Source organism: Drosophila persimilis, unplaced genomic scaffold, assembly GCF_003286085.1.
Source record: "Drosophila persimilis strain 14011-0111.01,24,50 unplaced genomic scaffold, DperRS2 tig00000000-arrow-pilon, whole genome shotgun sequence".
In the NCBI taxonomy this organism is placed as follows: domain Eukaryota; kingdom Metazoa; phylum Arthropoda; class Insecta; order Diptera; family Drosophilidae; genus Drosophila; species Drosophila persimilis.
The window spans coordinates 7257817-7271121 of record NW_020825288.1 but is presented as its reverse complement, the minus strand read 5'-3'; the positions used below and the strand labels follow the sequence as shown (position 1 = coordinate 7271121).

The 13305-nt window shown below is 44.1% G+C and overlaps 1 protein-coding gene across 2 annotated transcripts in view; it reads left to right on the top strand.

Moving 5' to 3' along the window:
- LOC6587879 overlaps nt 1–13305 on the top strand; it is a 53237-nt gene that overhangs the window by 35493 nt on the left and 4439 nt on the right. For both annotated transcript variants that reach the window (XM_026984183.1, XM_026984182.1), the window contains one exon: nt 2554–2675. In XM_026984183.1, coding sequence (XP_026839984.1) covers nt 2554–2675 — 122 coding nt within the window. The remainder of the gene's footprint in view (nt 1–2553; nt 2676–13305) is intronic.

Below are 13305 nucleotides of genomic sequence, written 5' to 3'. Positions count from 1 at the left end.
TTGATGATTGTTTATCAACCATTTAGGGGAAAATTGAAAGAGTAAAGGGAGTTTCAGCAGGGAGTACGGTGTGAATCAGTTAGAGAGGTGCCAATGAATGTTTGAAAATCTTAAGCAGCTCGAAAAGCTTTTAGAACCTTTCCCTCAAACGGTTTCCCACACACGAAGCTGAATGAAAGGTCTCTCCCAGCCACCATCGCCACCTTTGTTTCCGTTTAATTGATTATTTCCAAGGCCCATGATGTCTGGGGCGTTTGTAATTCTTTTCTCACGTCATTGCCGGCCTGCCCAAAAGACGAACACACAGACCTCTTTGAAGCTGGCCGCCAATCCAGCGATCAATCCACACATAACTTCTCTTTTAGCACAGTTGCAGGCTGTGTCTGGCCGAGAGTCGTGGGGGAGGGAAGGGAGGCTGCTACATGGACGTGCCACTTTTTGGTCCAGCGAGCAGGCGGGCCGGCACTATTTGCCTTTGTCTGTGGCACGAACGCGTTCGAACTTCTTTGAACACTACTTTGAATACACGTACTCTGTAGAATTTTTGTATGAATGGTCTCTCTACATGGCCTTAAATGCTGTCTAATGCTTTAATTGTCTCATTCACTAATTTCCCCGAATCTAGGGGAGTGGCTCTGCTGTAAAGACAAATTTCATGCAAATAAATTTGGCAAACAAACCGAAAATGCCTTCAGTCATCAAAAGTCACGCACAAGAAAACAATTTTGTAATTAAAGAGCGATATAAAATATAGAATAAATACGATAAACAGCAGGAACATAAAAACCTGTCAGCTTTTCAGCTTACACAAATATTATATCGTGTACGGTTGGGCGTGTCAGGCATTATAAAGCTCTTCGATGCCGGATATATATAAATATCCCACTCGGTTTTACTGTATTGAAAGCTCTTCGATAAGCAAATGAGCAGATAGTCGAAAAAAAACTCGTAAAGTGACACAAAGCGGAAATCAAATTCTCGTTAGAGTTAAGAATCTGAGGAGACATTCTTTTTACCATTTTCTGATTGGCAACATGTTGCCAGACAATGAGGCAAACAATCTCTGACACCCGGGGACCGCCATGAATTGGACTTTGGCCCCAAGACAAACACAACGACAATGGCAACTTCATAAATTTGTTAACACCGACGCAAAAGCCACAAAGCGAATTGCGAATAGCGAATACCGAATAGAGGCCAAAATGAGCAACAGGACTATAAAGAATGAATGGTTGTGGCTGTCGGCATCGGCCCGACGGTGTGTGTGTCACCCACGCACACGTGTGTGCCGGGTCCACATTTCCATACGACGATATACCATCTACCATATCAACTTACTCACCTACAGACCCACAGTTTGTTTTGTTGTAGAATGTCTGGGTTGCAACTGGCTAGAAGGAAACTTAATTTGCTGCCATTAGCGGAGAGCCGAGAAATTCGCGCGACTTCGTCTCTGTCTCCTGGTTATGTCTTTGTACTATGTTTGCTTCTTATGCCCAGTACTTGTTGTTCTCGAGGGGTATATGGTGTATATAGGAAAGAATGGCAGAGAGAAGTCCCTAAATTATAGATATATTTGACTCCGAAAGCAAGCTATTTGAAGGATATATGGGATTCCCAAGTTTAAAGAGGTGGAACTTCGCTCTAGAGCTATTATATATCTGGAAATTATCTATTAATCCAATAAAGTTTATTCCAAACTACAGCCGGAATGAAGAAAACAATTTCCCAGGGCTGAATCCTCTGCTTTCTCTCTTCCAGAGTGGCTTAGCATTAGAGAGTGTCTGTTGTGTACCCCCAGGAAAGGTTTAAGGTACTCTTTAGTCCAGAATGTGGTCTTCTGTTGGCGTATTTTCTTGGCTCTAGGCATAAAAATAGAATACAAAAAAATTGAATTAAAGAAGAGTCAAACACAAGCTGCCATTGTGGCTTGTGTTTGTTGTCTTGCCAGCCACTGGGGGCTATTTATTTAAGCGAATTGTGAGTAATGTTGTTTGTCTGGCGCCAAGTGGCAATCCGTACTCAGACGCAGGAAAAAATACATGCTACGTGTAGTGGACACATGGCGTGGCCATGCCATACCCTATGAACTTTAGAGGTTCCACCTTTGATGGCAAATTCAATTTGCAATTTTAATTGCAATGACCATGGCAGTGGCTGTGGCAGTGGCTGTGGCTGTTGCGCCACGATGGCTGTGCCTCAAATTGCATTCAACCAAACCCGAACGCAGACGAGTTTATTGATTTTTCATTTAGCAAAAACCATTTGGATTGGTCTGCACAAATCAATGAGAAACCTGAATGCTTTTGTTGCACTTGTTTCAATGCAATTATCCAAACCAGATGACTTTCCCCCCCACCACCGAACTTGACCCTGGATCGAACGAACGGCGGGGTGGTGACATGTCTCGCGCATTATTAGTTAGTGTCCTCTCGCGTGCCATGTATTGCCTGAACTTGAGTTTGATTTATGTGCCACTCACTGTACAATATGCTCGTACTCGATTTTTATATCCCATGTTGCCATGTTTCTGATTTTTGTTTGTTTTTGTAGGTCACACACCGGACGACCGGCGAGGTGATGGTGCTGAAGATGAATCAGTTGCGGGCCAATCGACCCAATATGCTCCGGGAGGTGCAGCTGCTGAACAAGCTGTCGCATGGAAATATCTTGAGGTAAGTGACCAGAGCAGAGCCGCGTCTCCGGATCTCTAATCGGGGCCGAACAATGCCAGGCTAAAAATAAAACGGGAACGGATGCCATTGCACTAAAAAAAACACGAACGGTTTAGTCACTAAAAACAAAGCTACTTTCTGGACAATTATTTTTTCTTACAGTAAATATAAACCAAGAGAAATGTTATCCGTGAAAATCAAGAAATTTATAGAAACTAGCTAGAGCTAGTGGTAAGGAGAGAGAGAGGGAGAGATGTTGCGCTCTTTCCAAGTAAAGCTTCAATGAAAGCTCATCCCTTGTGGTTAAACTACTCCCTGTAAGAGATTTTGTACTTTATTCTCCTATAATAATGATCCTCTATCAATTATTTTAATTAAAGAAATAACTATCCCTTTTCTAATACTAAACGATCCACGATCCGTTCTTTCCTAAACTATTCCCTAAGAAATGTTGAAACTACAATTTTAGTTTCATAAAAATCATAAAATCTAATTATTCTCCAAGTGTATTCACTTACAATCCATATTTGTTGTAATCTGAAGTCAACAAGCAAATCGAGAGCAGCTTACACTACGGCTTATGGGTCAATGCCAGGCTGTGGTCACTCCGTCCGGCGGCTGAGTCATTCCCTAACGTCCGATAGTGCATCTCGCTTTTAATTACAAACTTGACTTTACTCTGAGACTCTTGAATGACTGTTTTCTATGGGTATAAATGTACATATTGTACTTTTATATACAATATACTAGTACTCTAAACAGTAGATGTTCCTTTAGTTTTTGATAAACATCGACGATCATGTGGCCTCAATTGTTTACGCATTCAGTTCGCACCTCGCCATGGAATTGACCATTCATTCAGTTGAGTGTATTACGCAAACAGTTTAAATGGGTTCATCCTGAGGGGCTTTACGAGTGTGTGTTTTTCGAGTGCTATACGAATAATTTTGTGTGTTGTGTTCTCCATTGGATTCAATTCAAATTCGCATATTTTATTCAGAAATGGGGGCCATCACATCATCATCATAATTCCTGACCTATGCTAAAAACCAGCAAACACGATTATTGTTGGCGTATGATTCACTCGGACATTCATGTCATGGGTTCTGACATCTGTTCTGTTTTGTTCTGTGGACGAGGCAGGCTGACTGAACTGACATCATTTACGGGTGTACTGATGCTATCCATATGCTTATGGATATTACTTTTTATTTTATTGAGAGTTTATTTATGGAAATAAACAAATATTGTACATTTATGTACAATATGTGTGTGGTTTTCGATTTTACTGTTTGTTTTTCGGCTCCAGCGATCTTTTCTTTCTACGAGCTCCTCTCACGAAAAGCACACTCTCGCCATCGCTTCTACTCTTCGTTTTATTGCCCTCTCAGCAGCAGCAATGCGTCGCTGCCATCGTGTCAGCAAAACGGGACGCATCTCGTCACACGCATTGCAGGCATACTCTTTCAAAACCATCGTTCGATTGCTCTCTCTCTGCCTATTGCTCTCTCTCGAAATGCCTTTCAAGCTTTTGCACGGCAGAGGTGACCCTCTCTCTCTCTCTCTCTCTTGTGGCCCTCGCTCGCAGCAAATGCAGACCGAGAACAACAAGAGTGCCGTTTGTTGGCTGCGTAGTTATTTCATTATCTTTATCGTCTCTTCTCATTGTGCTTGATAAACAAACATTTATTGTTTATCCGCATGATTATTGCTTTGTTTATTATAATTTGTTGCCATTTCAAAGAACTCGAGTTGGAGTTCAAGTCCGAATAAAACATTTCCGATGCCCGATCTCAAACGAAAAGTTCAAGTTCATGAGAGCTTCAGTCCGCACTGCACTGCACACACACACTAATTGCCTTGACAGTGACCAGCTGCCAGTCAGGTGTGTTCGAGGGGTCACACACAGACAGAAAAAAAAGAAAAACTGCTGATGTAATTGCTGCGGCACAAAGTCTGAAACAATATGGCAAAGGCGGCTTTTGATACGAGTAGTCATGACATTGTGTCTGGGCTCCCCCCACCCCACTCCCCCCAACGACTAGATTTAATTGCCGCCAAGCTGCGTAGCTCACACTTGAATCATTTGCTGTCTGTGGACTGTGTGTGTGTGTGTGTGAGTGTGTGTGCTTTTTTCCGCGGATGTATTTATACAGTGATTTTTTGTTTTTTCCTATCATCACGTGACTGCACGCAAAGCTCGCGGTTCTCAGGGACTGCCAATGCTGCTGCCTCTTTTCCAATTTAGCCATTTTTTTTTGCGCGCACACCCAATCCATTCAGAACCGCCCATCTTTTTCTAGGTGTCTGGTGTCTGGCTTTCCATGAATATGCAATTTCTGGCTTAGACCTGCTAACCACGCCCTTTAATTTACAATGTTAACACCCTGCACAACCTACACACACACATGCATCGCAGAAACATTGTAGAAATTTTTCGTGTAACCTCTTAATCCCGTTATGGCTTTTCAACCGGATTACATTTTCTTCTTATTTTTTGTTGTATTTTATGACATCTGTCAGACGGCCGAAACGTGCAGCAAATTGCAGCCAAAGTATTAAATGCAACATCGGGTTGCCAGTGATTAAATGCCCCCTGACCAAGATATTCTGATGGCTGATGTGTGCTCGGGCCGACGAGAGATGGATTTGGGTCAGGAGAACGAAGAACAGAGAACGGAGAAGCAGCTGGCTGCCAACTTTTCATTTAAACGAAAATTCTGGAATGCATTCTGCGGCGCCATAGGCCTCGTTGAACAAAAAGTGGAATTAAAAATGCAGCCACACGCCTACCCCTTCTACCTTCTACCCGGGCAATTGTTATTCTTTAGCCAATTAATGCTTCAGGAATCCGCTGTTAATCATATTATCTATCTGAAAATCGACTGCAAATATGGCCAGATACTGTTTGAATAGTTCCACTAGGTAGGGAGGGGGGAGGTATCTATCAGTGACGTGGATCGCCAAACACTCCACTCCCTGGGCCTGGCAGGCCTGTTTAATGACGCTTAACGATCGCAGCTGTCGGCTAACTGTCAAATTTTAACAGCTACACTGCCGGGAGAGAGAGAGAGAGAGAGGCGAGAGCCGAACCGTGTCCATGCGGGCCTGGCCACCTCCCATGGCGGCTCCCGGCTGTGCCGTGGCTCAGGCCTAATGAAGTCTATTGATTGTGGGGCGGGGGGTGGGCAGTACCGTTCCGTGGAGATGCATTCTGGCTAATGCTAATGCATCGAGGCATCAATAGAACTAATCTGTGGCATGCGGTAATTGAAACCACCTTTCTAGCCAAAAGCAGCAGCAGCATGCCTCATGTGCTTTCAGCCAGGTATCCACCCACTCGGCAGCCAGTGACTTATGGGCCACAAAACTGAAACCGAAACTGAAACACTCTCAGCGCCAGCCATAGCCATAGGCACAGCCTTAGCTCTTGTTGTTGGCGTGTATTTTTTTTTTTTATGGGCTTATCACGCGCCCGCCTGCTATGCGGAATGTCGCACAATGAGAACTCGAACGGCAGGCAGCCAGTCAACCAGTCAACCAGTCAACCAGTCAGGCAATTGCATTGCAACTGCAACTGCAACACCAACCCACCCACCCACATGTGATGACTGTCGCCGCTCCCAGGCTGGCTGGCTGGCTGGCTGACTTGACAGATAGTCACTCTACTTATGGGCCATATACTGCTTGACTCACACACAAATCCCATTGTCCGACGCAGAGTTGGCTGGATTTACTTCTTGACTTCTGGGTTGAGTGCAGTTCCCGAAATGCAAACATTACGCCGACGATGGCGCCGCTATACACTATCGGAGGGCTTATGGGTTTCATGGGAAACTCTAGAGAAGTAGAACGGGTCCAACACGTCTATATATCAAGCACTTGCTTCCAAAGGCATCCACTGCTCATGGAGTTATTCTTAGAATCGCTAGAATCTAAGAACAAGATACATGTCGTGTGCGTGACAGAGACTAATCGCTGCTCGAGCCACTCGAGTGTCGCCGATAAGGGTGGTTTTTTGTTTGAAGATAACAGATCATGGGAATGAACGATTGCAGTGGGTTATAGTTTGAGGTCTATGGAGATTTGTGTGTGGAGGTTCTACATGATTCTACCAACTAAGATATATATGCAATCCAACGAATCGAATACCTACAGAATGATAGTGATTTATACCTCCCTCAGCAACAAACGCTCTCCTAGAGTATCTAAATCTTCGGTTATCGCCGCCAGAACTTTATCCTCATGTGGAAAAAATTCCATTAACTGCATTTGGAGCAGTCGTTAAGCAGGCACAAATACAACAGAACGGAACGGAACGGAACGGCATGGAGCTGGTTGCCTTTGGCTTAGAGCCATTTAAACGCTCATTTAGCGCGTGTAAGCCCGAGTAAGACGTGTCTTAACCCGGGCTGCTGGCTCATTACGACCCCAGACAATGGGCTGGAAATTCTTTGATCTTTGCGATGCTAAGCAGGTGATAAATCGTGGGCAAATGTTGACAAATTGTTGGCATGCAAAAATGTGCGCGAGACAACATTATATATCGTACTTCCGAGATCTCAGGTGAGAGATCTGTTTTCGGCTGACCTCATTTTTGGGGAATGCAGCGGCGAGCAGGTGAAGATGATCTGCAGCAGGGATGTGGTGCAATCATAATTGGTGGAAAAACCCCCACTCATGCCGAGGGCACACAAGGTCGGACTGCACTCAATTGAAAGTGTCGATGGCAGTCGCTGAGTTGAAGGTCAGCTGTCGGCTGTCGGCTGTCTGCCACAAGCTGCACTTCAGCTCAGACATGAACGAGGCATCGTGGCGTCCACTGCATCCATTATTTCTCTTGGACGGATCCCCCCCCAACCCATTTTATGAAATGCTTGCCAATAAATTGAGAGACTGAACGAAAAGATGGCACCAGCATGAAATTGCTGACAATTTAATGAGAGTATTTTATTGGTCTACCGAATTGCCCCCAAAAAAGATGCATGAATCTGTAATTAACATGGCATTTGATGGGGGGAATTGAGACGGTAGCAAATGCCAAAATTGATTCCTTTATTTTGTACAGTTATAGCCAGACTTTGACAAGTTGCAACAACAACATCTAGGGGTGGAGGCAGTGGCAGAGGCAGAAAGAGAGCGTGTCATGATTGCGGGCCATATAAACATTTCTCTTTATTGCCTAATGGATATGTGGCTGGAGGCAGTCCACCGGCTGTGGCTCTGGCTGTGTCTCTATCTGGTTGTTGCTCTGCTGCACTTTTATCAGTGCAACATTTCATGTTTGTGCGGCACGGCACGGCACACTGCTGCTGCCGCTGTCTATCGGTAATTGAAGCTGCCTCGTATCGATGCCATTACATGGCCAAGAAGGCTAAATTGGGTTAATTTCTGATTGATGATCAACGAGCAACGAGTAAATAAATGCTGTCGCACAACATGCTCACACACACAATTTCATTACTCGTTCCCGGAGAGGCACACCGCAATTGACGTCAAAAGGTGAGCACTGAGCGTTTTTTTCGGCTATATTTAGGCAGAGAGGTATACAAATTGTGAATTCATAATTATCGAGATGGGTTCGAGTGGTACTACCAAAACGAATGCTAAAATTGGAACGGATTTTCGGTTTTGCTTTATGTCTCTGGGCCGCAATTGCCAGTCATTGAACTCACAAAAAGTTACATTGTATCGCCCCCTCCCATCTGTCTGTCTCCTCTGTAAGTGTTAACACATGTATTGTGCGAGAGAAGGATCCATCGCCATGAGTAATATGTTGTCAGAGGCAGTGACAGATACAGATACAGATGGGAATTTAATGAGCACTGGCTCTGCATTCCATCCAGTTTATAGCCTGCGTGCGGAGCACAACAAAATAATCACCAGTGTATTTAGCTTAACAGCTTTCTTCTTCAACGCATTATCTCCTCAAAGAAGAGACTTGTGGTATATGTTGTATATATATATATATATTTTTGTAATTGTCAACTTCCGCATTTGAAATAAAGCCATAAAATGGATTATAAACGTGTCGAGCGGCCTGTTGTCCCATAAAACATTTCTCACCCAACTGCCGTCGCAGAGACTCTACACTCGGAGAAAAATTGAGCCGAAATTTGAGAGCTACATATTTTTATTTGAATAATTACAGTACATCAAATTATCTTATATTGTGTAAAAAAATATTAAAAATAAACAAATTTAAAAAATTTAAATATTGAATATTCAAATACAAAATTACAAAAAAAAAAACTTACAATAAGTTGAGAATATTTGATTTAAATATATTTAAAAAAAATATTTTTAATATTTTAATTCAAATAAACATATTTAATATTTAAATTAAATTCCAAAAAAATTGAATGAATTATTGAATTGAAAAATTATTTAATTGAAAGTTTTTTTTATTTAGATTAAATATTTTAAAGACTTTTAATGCTATAAAATACCAAAATATTGCTATATCCAATTAAAAAAAAATATACAGTCTTTGGCAAGGCGTATAAAAGACTTACTTTTCGGTCCCACAAATTAAACAAAGCACACAAAACAAATTAAAAAAAAAAAAACATTTTATTATTTATTATAATTATTATACATTTATTTCCTTTCACACTATTTTTGGTATATAAAAATCGAATATTAAATGGAAATTTGGGCTGGTGTTTCTTCTTCTACTTTGCCCACTTTTCTCTGAGTGTAGTTATGTCTATGGCTCTGTGGCTCTGCGGCTCTCCAACATTCACTTCCAATTTGCGTTTGTCTTTTGTCTGTTTTGCCACCAAGAAAATTATGTCATCAACTTTCAATCAATCTCAATACACTTCAATCAATTTTGCACAACAAAAAGCGCCAAACCATTAGATATTCAAATTTATGCAATGCTCGGCTTCGTTGCAGCGCTTTCTTTTTGGGGGCTCGGAAATCGGTCAGCAAAATCGGTCGGCAATCTCTGGACTTGGAACAAGAAAAGGAAGTGCCAGGCAGGCAGGCGGACAGGCAACCAAATGTTGCAGCCACTAGCCACTAGCCACTACTGGATGCAGCTGCAATCTGCATAATTTTCGCATCACGTTTTGCATATTTTTCTAATTGAAAAACCGAAAAAAAAAACAAAAATTCAATCATTTCATTTCGAAATGTTTTTGTGGCAACACAGTCGATGCCTCAGTCCACCAAAGGCTACCTACCTTCTTTACAGACTTCTCTCTACCCCATGGAGTACTCCCTGCCTCCCCCACTCCTCTATAGACTCCTACCTGCCTCACTCCCTCCTTCACAGACTCTTCACTGCCTCCCTCCCTCCTTCACAGACTCCTCCCTGCCTCAATCCCCCACAGACTCGAACCTCCCTACCTTTCATCCCCACAGACTACTCCCTGGCTCCCTCTCTGCCTCCCTCCCTCTCAGCCTCGTACCTACCTCCCCCACAGACTCCTCCCTCCTCCCCCTCTTGCCCCACAATCAAATGCCGAATGGTACTCCCGTAATTGCATTTGGCAACGTTTAGGACCATTTATAACGCCCATTGCCACGCCCACGGGTCTGGCTACTGCTTGGATTTTCGTTTTTGGGCGGTTTGTCTTGTTGTTTGCTTTTGTGTCAACCTTTTAACCTCCACCCGATCGTGCCGCAGTCTCCTACCACAATATGTTGTCGCTGTTGCAACTGTTGCTGCCGCTAATGTTGCTGCCGCTGATGTTGCTGCCGCTGCTGTTGTGGTAATAATTTTCAATTAAGCGCAAAATGCTTTTATGCTCCAGTTTGATTTTTGCTTGAATGCAGAATTCCAAGCGGTATTTTGCATTTTGCATTTCATTTGCCAATCCATGGACCGACTCTGATGTCTGGGAAAACCATTCTCTCTCTCTCTCTCTCTCTCTCTCTCTTGGGGGAAACGTGCAAACGTGTCAATTTGTGGTTTTTTTTCTTAGAGAAATGCCGGCCGCTGCGGCTCTCCGAGACGTTTCCATGGAAAACCGACTCTCAAAGAGAAAAACACATTTGCCCCAAAGGCGAAAAACGAAACAAATTGAAAATCTAAACGTGGCACAGAGAACAATGGGGGATGTGCCCCCTCGGAGCCCCCCAAAAAAAGGTTTATAGCCGCTTGAGTAGTTCTTGCTTCCTGCTTGGGAGGGGCAGGAGACTCCTCCTCCTCAAACTCCTTCTGAAGTGGGCCCTCAACGTGCAGCCCTGTCCAGGCCCCCCAGGATTCCAGGCTTTTGCCCAATTAACAAAATGCATTCGAAGGCGGTTTTGGGCCATATAAAAATCGTTTGGAAAGCCCAAAACCAAATGAAACATTCCTCTTCGAGTGCGGCTTTGGGAGCCGATTAATGTAAGCCGCTAATGGGTGGAGGGGCAGAGGGGCAGGGCACTCGAGGCGCTAATCGTGCATCATGCAGGGAAATAAATTCAATTAGAACCGTAAAGCCCCTGCCCTGGCTATGCAAATGGAAACCAACGAGAAAGGTGTGGTGCCAGGGACAGGCAGACAACCCTCGGAGCCGCAGGCCTTGGAGATGCTGTCAACACCTGGCAGGGGAGGCGGAGAGCAGGCATTGTGATAACTTCATTTCAGATTAGACGCGTCTCAGGCCGGGGACCCTTTGGGCCTGTCTGAAGGGCGCGTCATCGTCATTACGGCTGACATGTGTCTGCCACACACAGACACACCGACAGACACTCCCATCGAAAGGGTCATGCCCTCCACATTTCAATCTCTTTTTTTTTATGCAGTGTAATAACTCTCTTTGAATAATGTTCTTACCTGCGGTCTGCCCTTGATTCTCGAGTGTGAACTGTGACCCTGTAAGCCGATAGATCTCTCAAATGGGTGCCTGTTGATAGCTCTATTTCTGGTCTGATATCTTACGTAATGCCGCCTAGCCACGCAAAGACCATAAACACCCCGGGGGTTAACCGATTCAACAGGTGGCCCATGACAACCCCATTTGCATGTGGTTACAGTGAAGGCACTAAGGAAAGAACATGGGACTCGAGCAGCAAAATATTTCAAAAACAAGATGCATGGCCTGTGCAGGACGCGCCAGAATGATGCTCTACGCGAGACTAGGATGGCAACTCTCTACCACGCATAAAAAAATCAAAACAAATTACATGTTATGTACATGACTAGGGATATTGATGCTCTAGTTTCATCATAGCCTTGCCTTTAAAGCGACTAAGTGTTGATATTTGACTCTTTATGGGTTGCTAAAGGATACCTCTTTGAATCCTCAATTGTTGGCATCCATGAATCCCTTCTTATGCTGAAAATATCCCCACTTTGAGCTTTTAAAGCCTTAGAAATGAATCATCATTGTAGATATCCCTTCTGCGTTTATCACTAATGAAACATGCATTTTTTTCCCTTCTAATCTGCGTTTACTGTGGATGTAAATGCTGGGGAATCCCCTGAGTAAGGGGCTGACGCACATTTGATGACTTCTAATGCCCCTTCAGAGGTACGCACCCTGGAGAACCGCAAGCAGGCAGGCTGTCAGCCTTATTGGCAGCCGACAAGGTGTCAGTGGCCAGGACCTGATAGGAGGGGGTGTAGGGCCAGGACCTAATAGGAGGGGGAGTACGGCCAGGACCTGATACTCGTCGGAGTGGAGCCCGGATGACAGGCTGTTGGGTTGCGTGCTCGAAACAATTATCGCTACGGCCTGCGCAAATCTATCAACGTTTTGATGGTCTTGAGGTTAACCTAATGAAATTAATTTTTAGTGTTCCCCGAACTCTGGATTTCTGAGTGAAAATTAATGGCCCCATCGACTTGGCCCTAGAGCGTCGTATATCATGGCTTTCAGAGGCCCAATTATACAACGGAGCCATGACGGGACGATAAACCTTATCAGAATCTTTGAGCATTCTTTTATTTGGCTTATGATGGCACAAATGATTTTGGCCACTGACCAACTGCCCAGCGACGGCATTTGCCGCAGATAAGCCACAGTTTGCCAAAAACCCGAAAACTGATTAGACCAGAAAGACTTGAAAGAAAGAATTTGAAGCGAGTGGCGACAAGGCATGCTCTTATCGGAGTGCTACGATTTATTGAACACCTGCACGGGACCTGAATCACATGCGCCAATCGGTTGGCCACATTTCCATACGCCCCGAAGTACACTCCAGTAGAGGATGATGCAACCAAAGTTCATTGTCACCTCAGGAGGCGGAGAGGGGGAGATAGAGAGAGCCTTGGTGTCTGGCAGCACTTAACCTTTTGCACCTGACTGCACACAAGGCAGCAAAGGAGGAGGAGCGACAGACGCATGCGTTGACGCTTGGGTTCTTAATAAGCTTACAGTTCCGGTCTAGGCCCTGGAGATGACCTCATCCTCATCCTCATCCTGGCAGGCATTGTGCACTGAGGGAAACTGGGAAACCCAGTCTGCGGGACTCAAAGATTTCTGATTCTTAGGGGAATATATGCTAGACTGTACTTTATTGGGAGCAGGAGTGGTCAGGACTGCTTTAAATGAAAGAAGTCCTGATTCACATTTAATATGTATCAGAAAATGAGTCAAAAGTGAGCATAAATGTGCGCTTTGAAACTAGTCAACACTGAGACCCCTATACGAACAGAAATGTGCTTTTTGTAAAACAAAATACATGTCGT